This window comes from Anser anser (assembly GCF_964211835.1).
Source record: "Anser anser genome assembly, chromosome: 2".
Taxonomy (NCBI): Eukaryota; Metazoa; Chordata; class Aves; order Anseriformes; family Anatidae; genus Anser; species Anser anser.
Genome location: NC_139721.1, coordinates 89260880 through 89282738, shown reverse-complemented (window position 1 = coordinate 89282738; position 21859 = coordinate 89260880). Strand labels below are relative to the sequence as shown.

General features: G+C 40.3%; 1 protein-coding gene across 3 annotated transcripts in view; it reads left to right on the top strand.

Annotated features, from left to right (window-relative positions):
• The first annotated feature begins 2118 nt into the window (after window positions 1–2118).
• ECI2 (enoyl-CoA delta isomerase 2) overlaps window positions 2119–21859 on the top strand; it is a 31968-nt gene continuing 12227 nt past the window's right edge. Inside the window, exons 1-4 of one of the 3 annotated variants that reach the window (XM_083826166.1) lie at window positions 16066–16121; window positions 16619–16705; window positions 19895–20057; window positions 21317–21415. In XM_083826166.1, the coding sequence (XP_083682292.1) occupies window positions 19935–20057; window positions 21317–21415 (222 nt within the window). In that variant the 5' untranslated portion in view covers window positions 16066–16121; window positions 16619–16705; window positions 19895–19934. Of the gene's footprint in view, window positions 2276–16065; window positions 16122–16460; window positions 16539–16618; window positions 16706–19894; window positions 20058–21316; window positions 21416–21859 lie in introns of those variants that run through there. The other 2 variants (XM_083826165.1, XM_083826164.1) reach the window with 2 other exon arrangements.

The following is a 21859-nucleotide window of genomic DNA, read 5'->3' as shown; positions in this document are numbered from 1 at the left end:
GGTAAGGACTGCATAGTAGCAATGTCTTTATTTCATTCCTATAGCATACAATCCATCTTTGACTGAACCCAATGATGCCTTTTTGCTGTTTTCAGGTTAAACTTGAAAATGCTCTTTCATTTTCAAAGGTACCAACGTGACTTTATTACAAAGGCAAATCTATTTAAACACACATATATTCAATAGAATGAAAATAAGAAAAATAAAATCTAAGATATTTATCTCTGATATTTAACAGCAAAAGCTTTCTGCAAGTGAGTGGTATTGGGTGAGAAGAAACCTCACAAATAAAGTGCAGCTGCTGTGCTTTCTATTTGCCCACACAGAGGCACTGGAATACATATCACAAGGGACTATTAAATGAGTGAACTGGGTCTAATGGGTCTCTTTCACTACTGTTAGTTATCTCTAACTTAGCAAATACATAAAAGTCTCTTACGCTTTTAACCGGGTAATAATTTAGAAGCAAGAGACTTCAGAAAAAATATTATTTTTTTCTCATGTAGCTTCTAGACAGCAGAATAAAATGTGAAGCTGCACTATTTTGAACTAAAGAAAAGAGTATTCAAATTTATACAAGGATAAAAGTGCAGCTAGGAAAAACCCTTCTTCTTACCATTAACAATACAATACTAGAGAAGGCACTGTCATTAGGGATTTGTTTGTCAAACAATAAATCTGAAGCAACTTACCAAATGAGTTCTCTAGGGAGTCCTCTCTAGCTTCATTACATTAGTGCTAACAACACTATTACAGTAAACTTTGAACTGAAGTTCATTATATTACATTTCCATAAAGATTTTTCTGGCCTTTTCAAACTACAAGATCAAAAATGTATAAGAAGAAAAGTGTTATTATTTGACAAAGCAAATGCTGGTATTTTAGAGTCAAATTCTCATTTTTCTTATTCACAGAAAGCCTCATTCCTATATCTTGGAGCAAAATTTAACCCATAGTTTTTGGTTTTATGAATCCAAAACCCTTTCTCTGTCAAATGAGGTACACACTTAAAAACCATGAGTTTTTCTTGATTATGGCTAAGTAAGGATTTAGCATCGATAGCATGTATCACACCACCTTCTGGAGGATGCTTTCAATGTCTTCTACAAACATGAATTAATTTCACGTTACAGTCCTGTGTAGCAGACAGTTGCCAAATAGTTACATATTCTTTTGGAAAACTGTACCCCATAACCCCACAATTAATTAATGGTTTTGAAATCTTCATCTTTGAGGGAGAACTCAAAGTCTTAAATGCATTTACTCTGGAGGAGAAAAAAATAGCAAGACTAAAAGATGATTTCAATGGACGTGTTATGAAAGGAGACTGACAGAGCTGTCTCCAAATTGGGAAGATCTTTCCAGCACCTGCCAGAACACAGAAACATCTTCCACTGAGCAGATATGTTAGTGAGGAAAAGTTAAATATACTGTCAGGAGCTGAAGCTGAAAGAACAAAACCTTGGCAATAAATACTTATGTTTCTTGCCTTGAAGTTAGTCAGGGTGACACTAGCATTTATCCCACCTTTGCACCACACCAGCTATTCCTGAAGCACTGGGGTCAGATTAGGCCCATAGGTGGTACGAGGTGATTTGTTGGGGGCTGATTTGAGCCCATGACTGTTGCCTGTTGAGTATTCTGCTTTCACGGTCATAATTGTTCATAAACCACATAATGTTGCATTGCAACATTAGGAGTGAGATGGCTGACAGGACGTGCACCAGTTACCACACTGCTCGGCTTCGGTCTCTTAGCACAACACTTTTTCATCACAGCCTGGCGGTACATGTTTTGGTTTATTTGTTTTGTGTTCATTTGTTTGGTTTTATGTTTGTTTTTATCAAAACTGCATTTTTTACAGCTACTGCAGGCATCGCTTCAGAGTGCCACAGAACGCTGAGGCGCAGCTCTGGGGGCTCGGCAGGGCACCACCACCTCCTCTCACAGGGCTACCAGACCCAGCCGAGGATCGGCTCGATTCGGTTTTGTGGCGTCGTCCCAACCTTCTCCCTTCCCTTTTCTCCCTTCTCCGTGCCCACCGCCGCCGCCTCCCATCCTCTGCTTCCCGCTGGCCCCATCCCAGCTCCCGGGCGGCCTCCCCTCCGCGCTGGAGGCGGTGCCGTGCCCGGGCAGGGAGGGAGTTGGTAAGGCGGTGTTGGCCACCATTTGCCGGTATTTGCCGGCTCCTCCCGCCCGACCGCCCATATGTCATGGCGGCCCCGGCCCTGACCTTTCTCCGGCGCCTGTGCTGGCGGTCTCTCTGCGAAGCAAGGTGAGCCCCCGCCGCTCTTTCACCAGCCCTGCAGCCGGGGGCTTGGCGCCGCCATTTCCCTGCCCGGTGCTCCCGCCGCGCTCCCTCACAGGGGCCAGCAGGGCGGGGAGATCCCGGGGAGAACCCGCGTGTGGTGTTCTGCGCCCTTCCCTGCAGCCCCCTTTGGCCGCTCCTGCCCCCTTTTTTGGTTTTTCTTTCCGAAGTTTATAGGACAGAGCTCCTGATGACACTCGTGTTTCTTGCACGGCCTTGAAGCCGCTTCGGCGTGGTGATGCCGAGAAAGCTGCACAAAATCTCTTCCAAACTTCTTAAGTTAGAAAGGAGTGCATTAATGGTGGACTCCTGTTTTTGCGTGTCACTGTGAAAAGGCAGCTTTAACGCCAAGACAAGAAGCATTTAAGAAAGGTGCTTTTCTCCAAAGTACGCTGTAGATAAGCTTGCAGAATAATACTGCTGTTAGTGTGCTGTGACAAAAAACCTACTTACTGGTGTTGCTTGTGTACTGAATAGTATCACTACATTAAAAATAAGTAGAGGCACAGCCTTGGACTTGACTTCCTTGACCCACATCTGTGCAAAAATCTCTTGGAAAGTTCCTTTAGTCTTGCTTTGGACAGATATTAGGTGTGACTAGGAAGTGTGAAAGCAGGGTTAAAGTTTGTGCTGCTTTGATCAGTTCTTTTACTGGTATGCCTGGCAGTTGATCTGGGAGTTACTAAGATGTTATATTCTTAGACACGCTTATGATGTGAAAGGCTTTGCTGAATATTCACATAAAAATCTGGCTGTGGTACCTGCAGATTCTCCCCTTTTCTAAAATAAACCACTGTTTAACACCAAATGATAGTACTGTTGCAGTTGTGGCAGCTTGTCAGAAGGAGTGCAGTTCAGCTGTTTGTAACCTTTGGCACAATTCATCAGCATTACAAAATACCATTCCTGATAATAAAACAGTGATTAGCATACTTACAGAGCACCACAGCTCCAGCAGTGGGACGGTGTCCAAACTCACCTTTGTTGGATCTTGCATGAAGATGGAGAACTGGTTAAAACACTTATTTGTGATGTGTTTTCTTTGGTCACGAATCATCAGAGCACACCTAGGTCTTTCCCAGCAATATTTATTATAATATTCCTAACTGATAGCTTATGCAGAGGTCAGTTGGATTTGTAGTTTTTAATCCATCCTGTCTTTTTTTAGAATTCTGTCTCTGTCTTCAGACTGGCCATGAAACTCTCAGAAATGAGAAGCTCTCAAACTTGTCCTTTGAATTTCTTGACATAAGAGACACTGGAGCTGGAAATTCTGAGGGAAGTTATTCACCATTTCAGTGGCTGATTTTTCTCTTGCTTCTTTTCTTATGTATAATTAATAGCTTATAAGTATAATTAATAGCTTTTCTCCTATGGGAATCTGTGTACATATCAAAATACAAAAGTTAACTTTTGCTGTTTTTTTTACTGTCTCCTTCTTCACTCACCCCAATGCCCGTTTGTTTGTTTTTTGTTGTTGCATATTTCAAATGTGCAAATGCTAAACTCAAAAACAACACTACATCTTCTCACTATATTGAAAAACCTTGAATCAACGTAAGAAATACTTCATTAAAACTGTTGTTAAAGTCTCACTGTACATCTAGTGCTCTGAACAGTGGTCTTACTTTGTCTGCTTCCACTTTGTCCTTTAAAAAGTTCCCTCTTGTCCAGTTTGGTGGCATCTTTCAGGTATGTTAGTTTAAAACCAGAGCAATAGATATTGCAAGTACTGAGCAGCTGTGCCTTGGTGGTCTTGCTTTCAGAGGAGAAGGGAGCCAAGCAGCAAGGAAGTGCTGAGGCTCTGGTGCAGGCAGTGCCACTGAGCAGTGCTTGTGTAAGCCCCCTATAAGGTGGGTGGCGGAGACTCTTACCACAACTCCAGAAGAAATCTTTGTTGTGTTAGTTATTCATGGAAAAACCTTAAAACCTGCACAGAATTGGACGTGACTTGATTCTCTCTAAATGTCCTTCTAAAAGATTTTGGACTATTTCCCAGCAAATAGACTATCACAGTGCCAGAGAGGCTGTGGAACTTTTTCTCTCAGGATTATTTAGTTCGGCTAGACAGGACCCCTGGTAACTTCATCTCGAAGCTGTCTCTGCTCTGAGGTTACCTCAGGAGTAGGTGACTTTCCGAGGCCAGAAGATGCTAGTGGGCTGACCTCCTCTATGGTTGGGGCCGAGCCTGAGGCTCTGGGCCTTGCTGGGAAAATCCAGAGGGAAAAGCTTGGAGAAAATATGTGAGGGCGAAAAAGGTTGTATTGAGAGATTGTGGTTGGGTTTGTGTACAGCTGGTGCTCCTCTCCATAGGGTTTGTGGTCGCTGTGTGTGTGTACATACAGACCCACAGGTGCAGGTCACAGGTAGGCCCGTGGGCCTGTCCATAGGAGAAATGACTGCCACACCACACCCATATTGCTCAGTGTGTAAGGTATCGATGGTGCTGGCCTGATGTGGGGGAAGAAAAGGGATGGAGTAAGTGCAAGGACCCCTTGGGAAGGACCCCTCAGTCCTTTGCCCTCCGCTTGTTCAGGACTATTTAGGAGCTCCTTCAGGTAGGATATCTCTGTCACTCACAACACTTCCCTCACTTTGATGTATGGGCTGCAAAACTATTGTAAACCAGTTGGCTTTGGGGGAAGACATCTTATTGCTCTCCCCAGTGGGGAGCTGGGGATTGGCCTCTTCTCGCAGATAAGTAGCAATAGGAGTAGAGGAAATGGCCTAAAGTTGCACCAGGGGAGGTTTAGGTTAGAAATTAGGAGACATTTCTTCTCAGAAAGAGTAGTCAGGCATTGGAATGGGTTGCCAAGGGAGGTGGTGGAGTCACCATCCCTGAGGGCCTTTATGGGAAGGTTGGATGTGGTGCTTAGGGACACTGTTAAGTGGGTGACATTGATGGTAGGGGGATGGTTGGACCAGATCATCTTGGAGGTCTTTTCCAACCTTAATGATTCTATGTTTCTGTGTAGGTTTCTGGGCTGAGAAGCTCAGGTGCACTTTCACCAACAGCAGAGGATTTTTGTTTGAAAAACTCAATGAGGATTTTGGTGCAAGTGTACATGCTTTCTGTAGTTAGGTTGTAGGAATGAGGCCAGATAAGCAAAACTGCTTCTGAATTTTCATGTCAGAGTCCTCACATACTGTGAACTGCCACTTTTAAAATCTGTAGACAGTCTGAAAGATATGTTTACCAGATATGTTTTAAATACAAAACTGAGATCTAGATGCCCCTGTGAAACTGCTGCCTGTATGTGGAAGTCTGAACTCTGAGTGTCTCCCATCGTTGCTCAAAAGCTTGGTGAAGTTCTTCATCTTCAAATGCTTGCCATTTCCTCAGTTCTGGGCAGTTTCATCTCTCACCTGCCAAGGTCAGGTACTCGGTGCCATTAAGCTGTGCTACTTAATGAACTTGAGTAGTTTTCTCTTTGACTTGTATGTACATGGTTAATGCACAAGATGAGATGTTGCTTTCATCATAAGTCCAGGGAGATCACTTTCCTTTAAAAAGGGAGGTGCTTCTGGGTTAGGTGTTTGAACCCAGTGGAAGTGGAATACCTACATTTGATGCTTTTCTCTTAAAGAGTCTTTGCCCTCATTTTTCTGTCTCCTGTGGCAAATGTTCAACTACCAAAGAAACTGCCAGTTAGGCTGGTGGTAACACATCTGAAACTGTATTGTAATATGCAGAATAATGAATGATTCTGTGTTTTTTATTAAAAACGAGCACAATTGTGTGTCCAACTAATTAAGGCTCCTTGCTGGGAATACTCCAGCTTAGCACAGCTTTTCAAATACTGATGTAATGTTGCCTGCTGTGTGCCTTTATTACATATCTCTTTTACTTGTTTCCAAATAAAGTGTCACATGCAGTAGTACGCATTGCGGCAGCTGTGCATCTTTGGTGTTAGTTGGCCAGTGTGAAGCAGAACTTGGCTTGACTTGCAAGTAGACTTAAAATTTCGCAATTTACACTTTGTTTTTATTGAAAATGGTTAAATGGGAAAGCCCACTATTAAATTGCTTGTATATGAATAAGAATCACAAACAAAGTTAATTTGTAGAATTTCGTCTTCCTATCAAAAATAGCTTAATAAATACTCAGTTAAAGAGAAGTACGCATTAGGTGTGTTAAGTATACTGGGTAAGAGAGCTCAGAAGTAAGAGAGTGAAGCAGACATGATCATAACAGTAGGTTAAAGACTGATGCAGTGTTTGCTACAACATACAAATTCAACTTTTATAACGCATGTTTTTGTGAGTGGAATGCTTTTACTCAAGTATCTAAGCATCTCAATTATGAATGAGTGCATCTTGACCAGGAAACTGTAGTCATTTATGTAGTTTGGCCATTGAATTGTGATATTTTTCTCCCAAAGCTTTGTGAGAAATTCTTTGAAGTATGTACATGAACATCTTAAGATACAGGGAGAAACAGAATGCAAATTGTGCGAGCAATGTGACTTCTGCTTTCATTTAAAAAATAAAAAATAAAAAACAACTCTTTAGGCATTTTTTCTACAGACAAATAATGTTAATATAGCTGAGTTGTTACAATGAGAGAGAGGGAAAGAAATCCTAAATTTTAAAACAAAAATATGGACTACTAGACATTATTAGGCTAGTATTTGTTTGAAGCAGCAAGATTCTGCATGTGAAGAAATGTCATATAATTAAATATTAATAATGATTTAATGCTTTTGGCAATACAGAGAAAAGGTGCATTATATCTGGCCATAAACACCAGATGGGCATACTGGAAGAATTATATCAAAGACATTTACAGCCTTGCCATGCCAGAGAATCTAGGACACCCTTTTTGCAATCCTTTAGCGATTCTATAAAAACAAGGCATATCCTTAGAGCACTGGGAGAGGAACAGTCATACAAATATAAGGACAAAATGCAAGAATTTTTCTTAAATTCTTTTTTTTTTATTCTAACTAGGGCATTCTTAATCATTCCAGATACAGAGTTGTGCATTCCACAGGCTAGGTCTCCCATTTGTCCGCTTCTTGTCCTTCTCCATCATGATATGAAAGTGTTCCAATTTGAATTTGTCTGAGGAGGGGAAGCTGACACAGACATGCTCAGAACATGAGGCTGTACACATCCAACAGTCTTCACATCCAGCTGTTTAAGGTTGGAGGCCCCACAACACACTCTGTGAGAGTCTATCTGCAGTCACTGCTGGGTAGACTAGTAGGAGCTGAACATTTGTTGGTAGGAAACCTGCATCTGTGCTAGCCTTGTTTTGAGGGTTTACTTCATACTAGTTGTATTACAGTCCTAGCACTGAGTGCCTGTTAGCAGCTGGAGGACATCTGAGATCATTTAATCTGGAAGCAATCTGTCATGTATGTGTAAGACAGCTCTGCAACAGAAACCAGGGGAGTGACATTGGAAACAACGTAGATTTACTCTGTGAAGAGCCTCCTGATCCAAACTGAGACAGTAATGTAGACACACCCCAACAACATGCCCTGTTCCTTGGTACGGTTCTCTCAGCAGTTTTAAAGGAGGTCAGGGTCTATCAAAGACTGAGCTTTCTACATACTATTTTCATTTCTCAGCAACACTGAAGAGCCTTTTTCAAAGGAGTGCTATTAAGTACTAGTGTTTCAAATAATGCGGATTGAAAAACAGTTAATTTACCCTTAAGCTGCTGGCTTTTTCTTGCTTGTGTGGCCTTACTGATCTTTGCAGATGCCTGGAATACTTAATTCTTCCAGTAAATCCGCTTTTACTACAGTATCTGCTCTTCAGCTTAGGAGGCAGCAGTCTAAGGGCTAGAGTTCACTTCCATCTTGGCTCTTGAACAGTGTCCCAAGTCTCTCCTCTGCTTCCCAGCATCATCTTCTGACCCGGCATCTGCGGGCTTACAGCCCACCCGCACACATACCCGCACACATACCCGCAGCGCAGCACAATACTGACAGTCCCAGCATAACAGCAATGTCCTTATTCGGTCTCTGCAGCCCTCTTCTACTTCTGGCTGGGAATTAACTGAACCTGCCTTCTGAATTGCTTGTCCTTTATTTGGTAGCACAGTTGTGTTCTTTGATTGTTATATCAGTGGCCTTTTGATACATTTATGGCAAAGCAGGATATTACAACCCTTGAAAGCTGTCCCTTCACCAGTGGCTTAGGTGCCATCTCTTCCTTTTCTCTTCCTGCAGTCCTCATGGCTGTTTTCTGCCCTGCCTCCTATCGTGTTAACTAAGCCAGACAGTCTTAAAATTCTGGGAAGAGGTCCAGGGGCTTTGTCTTTACCCTGGGACTGCATGTGCTGTGAGGAAACTCCTCCAGTGAGGAGGCTGGAGAGCTAATTTGGGGCTAACTGCAGGTGTCAGTACACCCAGAGCACATCCAAGCCTCACCTTGTGCAAAACCCATTTGAGGCATGTTACCATCTGGGAGGTGACCTGTAAGCGTGGTGGCCTCCCTTGTTCTGTCCTGTTTTGGTCTCCCAGGTTTGGCCACAGGGAGCTTGCTGGCCTCAGAGGCAGACTGCCTTGTGTCACTTTAGTGGCAGTCCTTTCTGCCAGTCCTACTCAGAGAGCTGTGGTTGGATATGGCCATACACAGTTTGATAGCTTCGTTCGGATAATATCGCCCCTTCCTTCCCACCCTCTTTCTTGCTGGCAGACATTGTTTCTGTGTGGCAGCAGCTGCTTTCACTTGCTTCCCTACTGCCCTCCCTTGCTCCCTGGTGCAGTCCTCTTCACTCACACGGGGAGGAAGACTGGAATTTTGTGGTGTTGCCCTCAGCAATATATCAGAATGTATCCTTAAAACCTTAAAACCCCAGTTTGCTAACACGCCTGAGTTTTCTTCGGATCTGTACCAGAATTCTCTGTTACTGGCAGTGGAAATTGCTTTTGTGCCTGCAACTTTTTACCTGATGTTTTTCTTCCTCTGCATTTGATGCCGTTTCCCCCTGATCTGAGCGTGGCACAGGCAGCAGATGTCCCACAGCCTCCCGAGTAGCTGCCCACCCACAGGCTGCTGCATGGGGATCTCTTAATGATGCTTTTCCTGCAAATCCCAACATTAATTTTATGAGCTACTGTACGTTTGCACATGCTGGTTTATAAATACAAGGTAAAAGACAAAAGGTAGTGGTGAAATGACTGAGCAGTTGTCCAGAAAAGAAACTCAACAAACTTAGGTCTACTAACTGCATGTAACTGAGCCAGATTTGAGAGTTCACAGTTAATATAAAGCCAAGGTGTCTGGAAATTGGTCTGTTTATTTCTAACTAAACTTTTGGAACATTGCACATAGTAAGGAATGAAAAATACTTGAATGTTGGGAATTCAGGCTTCTTAGTGCAAAATATGTTGTTCTACCTGGGCTCAATATACAGACTTAATTCACTGTAATGAGCCTTGTTTACAGCTACCCCTCCATTTACGATAACGCCGAAGTAAAATCCAGATGTTTTGCCGTTAGAGTAAATACATATGGAAGATTAAACTGGTTATGTCAGTCTATTCTCTTTTCCACTTTATTACTGTATTCACTGTATGGATATTTGTTTTTTTCATTTTTCCTGGCTGTTCTATTAAAAACAAACGAACAAAATTTAAACGATGATCGATGTGAAGTAATCTGCCCAAATATCAAATATATTGATATTCACTTCAGATCGGATATTTCTTCATTATTCTGATGTAGTAAATGATGGAGTCTTTCTATTGTGACTCACACACTGATTACAGTGAACATTGTTCAGGTTCCCTGGAAGTTCGTTATAATAAAATTTAGACTGTAATCAGAAAACTTAGCAAAAACTGTGAGCTGAGATTTTAAAGGTCTTGTTAAGCCATCCTTTATTTCACAAAGGAACAGAAATCATTGCCAAGTAATTCGGTATTATATGCTCCCCCAAAAAGAGGAAAGAAAAGCTCTCTTGGAATGGGTTCTGGAAGGCTTCTATTTTCCATCAAAATTCAGGCTTTAAGTCACTGAATAAATAGTGCTATTTGTTTAGCTTTGGGGACGTCTGGCAGTGATTAACATGTAAAAGCAATGTGAAACAACTTGATAATATGCCAACATCCTGGTTATTAAAATACCCTGGTGGTAGTTTTTTCTCACTGAAAGCAATGATATCAAAGAAAAAATCATTCTTACAATCATCAGAATAGTATTTAATCAGTTTGTGGTTTTATTATGACCAGTCTTAAGTAGTGCAGATTAGGCAGCCATGGAAAGGAGACCATAAGCATTATTACAGAACAAATAACTTTGTCATTTTGCTCATAAGGTACTGACTTTCATAAATACATACAAAAAGTGTAACAATACTAGACAGCAGTAAATTTGGTAGATAGATGGATTGCACTTGTGCTGATATCCAAAGAACTTATGTAAAGTTTTGTCATGTTGTTATTTTCCTATGTGTATAAAAGCTACCTCTTTAACTGATAACATGGAGTAGTCCAGGTAGAAATTTCTGTGATCCAGTCAATGACTAATGTCTCTTTAATCAGAGATTAAATAAAAATTATCACTGTGTTGGTTTAGAAACAAACACAACTTTGCCCTTGGTGCTATCTGACTGTATAGTTCATTTATAGTTCATGGTAGCTTTTTGATGGTGATAGTGCAATGCTGTATTTAAAATCAATCAAGCAAACAACCTCCAACCCGCCCCTGCCAAGAAAGAAAAAGCCAACAACCACATTTCTCTTTTCTGACTATGGTTGTCCTTTTAAACTGCTCACAAAAGTGTCATCTATTGGCATCTGGCTCACCAGATGAAAAGCATTTTTCTCTTCTCTTTTTTTTCGCTTCCAATTTTTTTCTCCCTTTTCCACCTCCTCCCCCCCCCCCCCCCCCCCCTTTCCCCCAATGATCTTATTCCAGTGCAGAAAATATGGTTAGGCTGGAGAAAGAAACTATACCAAGAGTTGTCCCTTTGTCAGCCTCATGGCCTGTTGCTGTACTCTCCATTAGCTCCATCTCTTCTGTACTGAGGATGGGACACAGTGCTCTAGGTATGGCCTCACCAGTGCTGAGCAGAGGGGATTCAATTCTTAATTGGGATTAAAAAAGATTTCTTGAGGATTAGGTTCATTGTGTATTATTAAAATGGAGTGACATTTTCATTTCGAATATGCTGCCATTCTATACAATGATAAATATGCTTGTAAAATGCTTCCTGCTTCAACACATCAGTATAGCAACCCTGTTCCTGAAACAGAAGAATCTTTTGGGTGGTTTTTGTGTTGTTTTTCTTAACTGTCAATAAGATGTCTGATCAAACACTTTTGTTCTGGGTGAGAACTTCCAAGCTATTTTGGTTGTCAGCTACTTTTCCAGACCTATAGTTTTCCTCAATCCCCATAATGATAGCACAAGCCAATATGACTCGGCACGCTGCATCCCCACTAGTAACTGCTGGGAGGAGAGTTAGTAACGTCCCCACTAGTAACTGCTGGGAGCTACTGCTGTAGGTGCAGTCTTCAAAATGCTGTGATTTAAGCTTGTTACAGAGCTGTAGTGAGACGTGAATTGAGCTCACTTGGAATGTAGATCATTTTCACTTCTAACTGTGACTAACATTCTCCGTGTTTTATTTTGAACACAAGAATTAGCTGTGCGTAATATCTACAAGCTCATCGGGTTCTCTGGTAAAACAAAGAAAGAGCAAGGTAAATATTACAGAGGATATCTAAAGAGAAACCTATCAGTCGGAAATGGGTAAGACTCCAATACCATTGTTACTCATTGAGAAGCTGTAAATTCTGCTGTGACAAACGTATGTGCAAGTCTTAGATATATTGAGAGAGCTCCAGCTCTAAATCCAGTTGACTATTGGATTTTTATTAGGTAAATTTCTCTGAGTCTTTGTGGGACACCCGTAAGTTTGTCTGGTTTTGAGTTCCAGAAATAATGCCAGAACCAAAAGCAGTGTACTATCTTGTGTTTAGATGTAATATGTTTGGTTTTAAATTATCTGAAAGAATCCTGAGTTCGTCCAGCATAAGCTGTTGACAAATACTGCTTTGTTATCGTCACATAGCTTGTTCAGTATTGCTTGTGTCTGTCCTTATTGTACCTAGGTGTCAGGGATTCACATGGGAAAGTAAGCTTCACACAAACAGTTTGTCTTCATACACTGGTTCAGCTGAGCTAGCAGTAGTGTCGGTGGATTTTGTAATGCAGGGGGGGCTTCAGTAGCTGGCTGTGTCCTTGTCAGAAACCTAGCTGCCTTGGCCAAAAGGTATTAACACCAATGAGCACACTCTCTTGCTTTCTACACAGTCAGCAAGATTCGTCCCCAGAGGCCAAATAAAAAATGGCTTTTTCCTCTCTCCATTAGCAACAAAATTATTTGAGTGTTTGTTTTGTTAGAGAGTCACCTTGGATGTACAAAGAACCTATTTGAGTTTGTTGGTCTCCAAATACTGCGATAAACTTTGATTCTCACCCAATGTCACACAGATGAGTATCCAGCTTTGTATTTTTCTGCTAACATTCACGTTTATGACTTTCAAATGTGTTTCAGAGGATATCTGTCTGTAAATCTTCCTGCTGGGAGAGATGTTTCACGTGGTCTGAGGATGTACAAGAAATCCTCTGGTGTTTCTGTCATCCACCACGTCCAGTTAACATAAAGTCTGCTGGATAGAAAAAGAGCTCCTACAGAGATTTCAGGAGATGATCCCAGGTTCCCTCCCAGCAGCTGTGATGAGAGAATATTAACTGTGCCTGTACAGAGTGCAAAGAACAGCCCATTTCAGGTCTCAGTGAATGGTAATCTAGATCTTTGATTCTCAGCCATTCTTTAAGATTGAAAAAATCCTATCAAGCACAGCTGAGCCACTTACACTCAACAACAGTGATTCAGTACTTCAGTTTGCCAGCAGACACATCATTATCTTCTGGTTTTTGTATGTCAAAATAGTATAGGAGGGTAAAATATTAAAAGCTGATAAGGATTTGTACACCAAACTTGTCTTTAGAACAACTATTGAAATGTTCTGATGTAAAGGAGGAAATAATTTGTCTTCCATTTCTTTGTTTATTAAAACAACAGTAAGTGAATTGATTGTAGAGTATTTGCACTGATCTTTCCTGCTAACTAGATATACTGGAAATACCAGAGCATTAGAAGTTTTCCTATAATCTGATAGTAATGCATTTTAGTAATTCCACGTTAGCCACAGCGTAATGGAGGATTACCAAGGACTGTGATGGCAGAACAGGGAGGGTAGGGTTTTTTTAATGGGTTTTAGGAAAACTGAACTTGAATTCTGCCTACTGAGTCATCAACACCTGTATTATCACCATGGTTAACAAAACCTTTTATTTCACGAAGTAAATCAAATGTGTTGATTTTGTGAGAGAAGCTTTGGTAGTGATAAGACTTTTTTTAGGCTGCTGGTTTTTGGTCCAAAAGGTGATGAGTTTGTTCCAATAGGTCTCTGCAGGAGCCTGGTGAACGGTAGCAAAGCTTTACCAAACACAGCTGTGCCATGCTTCTTGCTGCAGGAAGAAACGGAACAGCTCTGCTTGCTGATCTGCTACAACCTACTAACTTGGAGTCCTGCTAACCTGCTGCCAGGGTGCCTGCTAGCAGGTGTGAGCAGTGTAGGGCTGAACCAGCAACTCACTTAATTGTGTTTCCTTCTTTTGTAGTTTCTAGATACTGGAAAATGTACCAGTTACTGAGATTTGAGCAGGCAGAGTTGTTTGAGACAGTCTTTGCTTCTCCACCTTCTGAATGGAGGCTGAATTCCATGGGTCTGTGCTCTGAATTGTTTTTTTGTTTCAATACAGAGGGTACTGAAAGAGATGAATACACATGAGGGGAAGTGGAAGTTTTTACACAAGGTAGTTGTGGAAGCAGAGGAAGGCTTTTTCAAGATGTCAGAAGTTGCAAAGGAAGGTGTTCATGTGTCAGATACAGTTACTCCACATCTCCCAGTGTAAGAGGGGAAACTTAGAAGGGCAAGACTAAAAATTAAGAGCTGAAGTTATGTGATTTATGTTAGTATAAAAATGGTCAAGCTGAGGTTTCTTTAGTATAACATTGTAATACCTACCACAGAACTCCTACCTATAGGAAAGAGCTTGTACAACTTGAAGTGATGCCACTTCCTACCTAAAGTCTGTTAGGATACTGTAGCAGAGTTGATGCTCCTTTGATAGACACTGGTGAGGCCTATAAATTTAGAAACAAAGTCATTCCACAGGGGACAAAAAAAAAATAAATGTGGAGTGTGCATAGAAACCTGTAACAAACAGGGTGAGATAAAGAAAAAGAGGGTTGCTTTGCTTCTACATCCAGAAGAACCTCTGCCCAGGATTTCTGCATGTATTAACCATCCACCCCACACACAGCAGTCCCTTTTCCTCCAGAAGCGGAGGAGGAAGAGTGATTGCTCCAGCCATGTCACAAGTTTCGCCTTCTCGTTTAGCACTGTCAGGTGCCACTTCTTTTCCCAGTGAGAGAGGACTTGGAAGACTGAGAAATATGTCAGAAATTTGAGATTACCCCTGTCCACCTTTGGCTATATGGGGAAAGCCCTTTTATTGCTGTGTAAGCACCCAGGCTATGTTCAAATTTGTCAGTCTTTAATGTTACATTATTGTGTAGGTAAATGTGTTTGGGTTCAGTAGTATGCAACAAATGGCAGGATGAATGGTGATATGGGCAACCTCCAGGTTAAAATCCATAATGATTTTTCTGTTAACAGCATAGACATTAGCTTCCTTTGCTTAGCAAAATAAAGTGAAATACAGTTTAATTTTATTGCATGCAGAAATTACTGCAAGCGAACATGAAAAACAGTAATGTTATTTTCCTAGTTACCAAGAAAGCTACAAAAGAGTGGCACTGCTGATCATTTGATTCTTGGTTATCAACCTTTCTGTTTGCTTTTTTGAACCTTTCTTTCAGAGATGCTGAAATGAAATCTCGGGGGGGGGGGGGGGGGGGGGGATGCGTCAAGAACGAGAGCAGTCAGTGTCTCAGGCTGAATTTCTTTTTTCCACATGGGCTACTGATTTCTCAGTGTTCAAGTTTAAATACTGGTTTCTGTTCCTTTCACGAGCCTCACTTCTAACAGCTGCTGCAGTTGTTTCCAACTGCAACCTTTCCCACCAGCTCTGCTCTTGCTTCCCTTCAAGTCAATGAACTAATGTTGGAGTGGATTGTTTTGGATCCTTGGTTCAGTTTTTTGTTGGTGGTTTTGTTCATTTATTTGGAAAAACAAAACCCACACAACTCTTTCTGTAGTGGCAGCAGCAGCAAAGCAGTATTTTGTTCAATTTCCTCTCTACCTGGGAAGAACACTGGTAGAAATATTGCCGTTTTCTGATGGGGTAACACTAGGTGTGGATGAAATGGCGAGAGGTGGGTACTATTCTGTGTGATAAATGTGTGGAAAGAATGTTGCAAAGGATCGCAGCACCTTGTGATAACAATCATGGCAAAGAAGAGATGTCATATACATTATCTGAAGTACTACACATAATATAGAGGGGAGAGACATATTTTAGATTAAACATATGTTCTAGGATTCATCCCAGTGACAGTGTAATGTACCACGTACTTCTGTCTGATAACACGTCATATTCTTTTTCTTCTTTCTCTCCCTAAAGCTAGTTACAATAATGTGAAATGAACATTTTCTAGTTCTGTCAGGAGCTTAAAATCTGTGAGTTTCTAGCACCACCCACTGCTTTTAATCCTAATAGGATTTTTAACTGCTTTTGCCTGTGCTTTATTTCCCCAGGAACTACTACCATTTAAAAGAACACCTTTATTAAGGAAAGGCAAGATGGAGTTCAGGTATATCCGTTCATTTGTTTTGCTGAGCGTATCTCATGTTTCCTATGCAAAAAGGTCTCTGAGCTTCCGTTTTTAGTGTTTTAATGAGTAAACTGCTGAGTTGCTTTCAAAGTTAGAAAGTGAGCAGCCAATGTTTTACAAAAAGTTGGCACTTTCAACTCTGTAGAAGTCCTTATACAAGTAACAAAACTATACTGAAATGAGAGGCTCTTTCTTTAACAGGCTTTGCAGTCTTGGCTAATCACTGAAACAGTGAGAAATGATTTTCAGTGTAATTGACATATAAGGTCTTAATTAAGAGCTTATGTCTCAATGTTTATCAGGGTAAGGGACACGTACATGAAAAATACAGAGAACAGTATGAATGGCAGGACTGCAAGATATGAATGACTGAATGGGAACAAGCAGATATTCGAGGCAAGGAAATAAGTTTATGATTGTCAGCCTGGATGTTGCAGGTTCAGGCAGTGTTACTCAGGATTTATTTTTTTTTTCAGAATATACAGCTTGCGAAGTATCAGTTGAATCATCTTGCAGGAGCACGGAGGCGTTTGTAGTGGACTGTGTGGCTGCTCTGCCAAGTTGTGAGTCCTTGTTTCTCTCTCGCTGGCTCTCTCCACCTGCCTCAAGTTGTTTCAGCGAAGTCTTGTACAGTTAGGACACTAAAAGGAGTCACGGATTTGCTCACTGAGGGAGTAGGAAGGATTCAGTGCCCCAGCAGGGGAGCAGTGGATGGAGGCAGGCAGTTTGTCTGTGGCGTGCTTGAGCAGCCTCTTGCTCCTCTGTCCCTGTGGTCGTTGCTGTGTGGTCCCAGTGACGGCCGTGCTGCTGGGTGCTGGCAGGTGGTCCAGTCATCTCCCCAGTCTTCGCATCATCTGCATGGGGCCCAGGAGCTCTGTTCCTGCCATTTGTGTGGCGCTCTGAGGAAGGAGGGCCTGCCCAAGACGAGTAAAGTGTGAAATAACTTGATTTTTCCTTTGTGTTTTCATCCTTTGTTATTTTAATAGAGAAACAGTAGCAGTCAGCTTAGCCTTAACATTTTGAAAACTGGTGATTGTCACTGATGTATGGTGAGCATCCTCTGAGATCAGAAGGCATAGAGAAAGGAATGAATCATGGATACCCTGCAGAGAACTGAGATACAAGCAGTAGGAAAGAGATAAAAAGAAGAGGGCTTTTTTATAGCCATACTTTAATAAACAGCTAAGTTGCACGATCTCCTATTGCAAACCAGTGGGTAAGGAAATAAAAAAAACAGCACTGAAAGATAGAGTTTTTGAGGTGGACAGATTATTTATTTTACCCCCCAAAAATATTGTTGCTGAGAAGTAAAACTGGATATAACCAAAACAGCAAAGGAGTGTAACTCTGAGTCTAGACTCATTGAAAGATAGTTCCACTTCTCCCCAGCCAGGTTTTTTTTGTTCACCCAGTTGGTTGCTTCTCCTCTTCTAACTTGTCCACTTTGTGTCCTTAATAAAGAAGCCAAATCCGAAATTCCCTTAACCTAGAACATACGTGTGTACGTACTTTCAGACTGGCAGCTGTGCCTTTGCCCTCTCCCTCTCCCCCCATTCTCAACTTGTGTTCATTTATGGTCACAAAAACATGGTCACTATCAGATTGTATATTAAACAGCTTCTTAAAGCCTATTTATAATATCTAAAGCATTGTGTGACTGGACTCAAGCTACAGTGAAGTCAGGAGTGTCATACATGGTGTAAACCTAAATCAAAAAAAAATTGTACTACATACACAGATCATCTTGAGAGCAGTAGCATTCAAATAGTTCCAAACGTGGCTTAAAAAAAAATTCTTTCTGCACTCTCATTTTGTTCTTCCTGTAAACATGATTTTAAAAACACACTTGGGGATAGGATCTGAAAGTGAACTTCGTGTTCTGTGACTTCAGGACAGACCACACAAAGAAAGTTAGTATTCAAAAACTTGTGTCTCTATCCATGTGGGCACGCTTTTTCCTGTCAAAGTGCTGGTACTGATGCTCAACGTGAAGTCCACAGGCTAATGGAATAGCTTCTCCGTTGGGTAAGGGATAAATTTTTAAATCCTGCCACTGTCTTTGAGCACGCCAGTGTGCCTGAATGCCAGTTGAACTGGCAGATGGTTAAACCACATTTGTCTGTTTTAATAAAGTCTGATCAACTGAAGTAAACAGACTTCCTGTGCCCACTGCCTTTTTTTTTTGGTAGCCTATTCCATTTTAAGTTATTCAGATATATTTCTTTTTAATGGCATAAGACTTTGAAGGTGTTAACTATAATTCTTTTTATTCATTGAAGGTGTAGATTTGTATTGCTGTTTTCTGTATATATTGCTGTATTCTGTATATATTGAATACAAAGTATTCTTTCCTTTTCTGTCATTCAAACTCAGCAGCCCCAGACAGGTAAATAGCGGGAACCTAGGATTCGTTTATACAGAAGGGCTCTAATAGGTAATAAAACCAGTAGGTCTTCCAAACATTTTTACAAAACCTTGCATCTTTATGAAATGGAAGAATAATAAAATTAATTGCACATAGTGGCCATTCTTCACACTTCTTGCCTGCACTTTTTGGCTTGCAACAGAAAATAAATTGTATTTATAAGAGCAATGAGGATGCTTTGGCATCCTCATTGGCAAATAGGTAGCACTTTTAAATTTCTCTAAAATTCTCATTATGTGCTTATGAAATGGCAGAATTTTCATGATAGGTATGATTTTAAAGTTCAGATTTGTAACTGAAATGCTAACAAATTAATGATTAAGCGTTTTGTAAGTCTGCATTTGAGATAATCATTACTTTTTTGAATGCAACTATTTATGAAATCTGTCTTGTACAATGTTCTAGCATGATAGCTGTGTCCATAAAACAGAATGGGAAAAGATTTTTTTTGTTTTTACTAACATAGAGAAGAAACATTGATAACATAAAATGCTCACAATTTTAAAATAGTAAATATACTTACATATGTTGCAACTTAACCAAAGAAGGCTGAGACAGCGTGCTTTTGACATATTGAAACAAGTCAAAATTCTTGGACTACTTTGTTTTTGATTCTTTATTTTTATTTTTTTATGGTGGAATTACCATTTTCCTGATGGAAAGCTCTTCTTTGAGAATATTCAGGCCTATTCTTATTTCATAAGTCTATGGGATGTTTTACAGCCAGTCCTTTTCTGAAGTACACTTTGAAATTAGTCTTCATTTGTGTTGTCCTCGTTGGAGAACCGGGCCTTTAGATTATAGTACATGGAGATAGAAGCACACAAATCTGAAAACATGACAAAAACTAGACAAGCTGCATACTCTAATTCGTAGACATGTAAAGCTGTTACTGTTGTGTGCAGAGATTTAAATATATATTTAATTCTGTATTCATTTGTCATGGACATAACCTGTAGACTCTGATTTATTTTAGAAACAGCAAAGCATTAGTTTACTGCTACTGCCATTTAATGGCAGTATACGATCATCTGCTGTATTACTGCATGGGTTTGTTCGTTGTCATCTGGCAGCATTGAATCTAGCACTCTTCATACCAGAGAGAGCTAGTGTGGTGATCTCCAAAGGTTAATTATGTTGAAGCTGAACTAAAGCAACTTGCTTGTAATTTCTAATACTTAGCTTTCTTGTTGTTGTTTTGATCAGTGTAGGTAAAATATTTGCTGTTCTGCATTTATTTTAACTGCCTTAGAAAGAAACATATTTGTTTCTCTACTAGTCTTAAACAAAAAACAAGTAATGATATTTTTTTCCCACTTACTAACAGGCAAGCACAAGCTGTTTGTATTCCAGCAGTTCACCTGCACATGACTACAGCCACCATGCAAGTCAGCCAGAAAGACTTTGAAAAGGCTCAAGAACAACTGAAGCTTTTGAAAAAGGATCCAGGGAATGAAACTAAGTTGAAACTCTATGCTTTGTTTAAACAGGTAGGCTTAAGTTCTGTTTTTTGTAAGAGGCATTTGTAAGCTGAGGGGATGGACCTATAAAATATATGATTAAAATACAAGTTGTTCAAATGTATTGTCTTAACAGTTTCTTCAAGTGCTCAAATTATATTCTTGAAATGCTAGTCCCTCAGACTCTGCCTGAATTCTACATGCGGCCAGAGCTATTACATCTTATAAACCATGATTTGAATATAAACTGTTATTCAAAGAAATAGAGCCAAATTACATCCAGTTTGTGATGTCTTCCATACAATGTAGCATATATTGATGCAACGACACAGGAAAACTGCTTGTGCCTGGAAAAAAAAAAAAAGATAATGCCACATGCTTCCTCTTAAATTCTTGACCTACTGTCAGTCAACTGGTCCTATACTACAGTGATGTAAATATTTGAAGGTTGATTTTGGTTGTTGTGGAAAGCTTTTTTGTCTGTTTTGTTTTTAATTCAATAAACTGTTCTCCCACATTGATCCTGAGTGAAGGTTGTTCTTTACTACCCATGGAAGCAGACCTATGTAGAAGTAGTTGCTCGTAAGGGTATTTGTACTAGTATCTGGGGAAGCATTTGTGGATCAGGGTTAATACATCCTGTGGCTTCTTATGCTGAAGAAGACAATCAATTGCTCCTTAAAATAAAAACTTAGAGACAGTAGAGTGTTCCAGGTAATTTCACTAATTAATAATAGTGAGCTCATAAATGTGTCCTTTCTTTTTCACCTTCCACTCTAAATACCTCTCTGATACTGTACTTTCACTTCAGGAAAATGGGTCCTAAAATACTTCAGGATAACTGGAACCTTTGCAGGTCAACTGCTCCAATGCTTTTGCTCATAGTAAGGCTAACTTTGAAGTGGGATCCAGCTTCATAGATCTTATCCAGTGGTTTCTTTGTTCACACAAACTTACAAGTTTTTAACTCTATTTTTAAATATAAAAATTCCACAATTTTGAAATAAGTTGATGAGAATTTACATGTGTGGGCATCTTGGAAACCCATGTTTCATATTGGTTAGGTACATCTGAAGGCCTAATACCAGGTGTTAGGAAATAGCAGACAGTGGCTGTTTCGTGGTATGTGAACTGTCTGAATATTGCCTGGCCACTAGGAATTCCTTCCGTCTCAGAGATGAATTCTGTATTGTGAGCACGTAACAGTCCTAACAGTCATCATCTCTTTCTACCAAGTCACCTGAACTGTAACCAGAGGTTTAAATAAGTTTGTTTCACTCTCTTTTCAGGCTACTGAGGGTCCCTGCAATTCTCCAAAGCCAGGTATGCTGGACTTTGTCAAGAAAGCCAAATGGGATGCATGGAATTCTCTTGGCAATTTGTCTCAGGTGACAATACCTATAATTTCACTTGGCTGAACTCTGTCTTGAAGTGCCTGATCTGTGAATGAATGGCTGATGTCTAAACATATCACATTACTTGAGTGACTCTGCTTCAGACACCACAATGTTTTGGACTACAGTCATTTCAATACTAAAGAGTTTGGAGGGTTTTTTACTGCAAAATTTAAATTACCAATAACAGCTTATGTCAGTATAAAAGGACTTACATATATGGTGACTTTAATAAAAAATAGTTTTTCACATTATGTTGTATTCTGCTGTTCCCTTTAAGAAAAATGGATTGAGTCTCTCACTTCTTACGACTTCTTACAACAAAGAACAAATTTGTGAATCCAGTATGATTTTGAAAATTTTGTCATTTTAAGTAGTTGGTCTCTTATGCCGCCGACTAAGACTAGAAAAAAGTGGCTATAAAAATGATGTATTGAG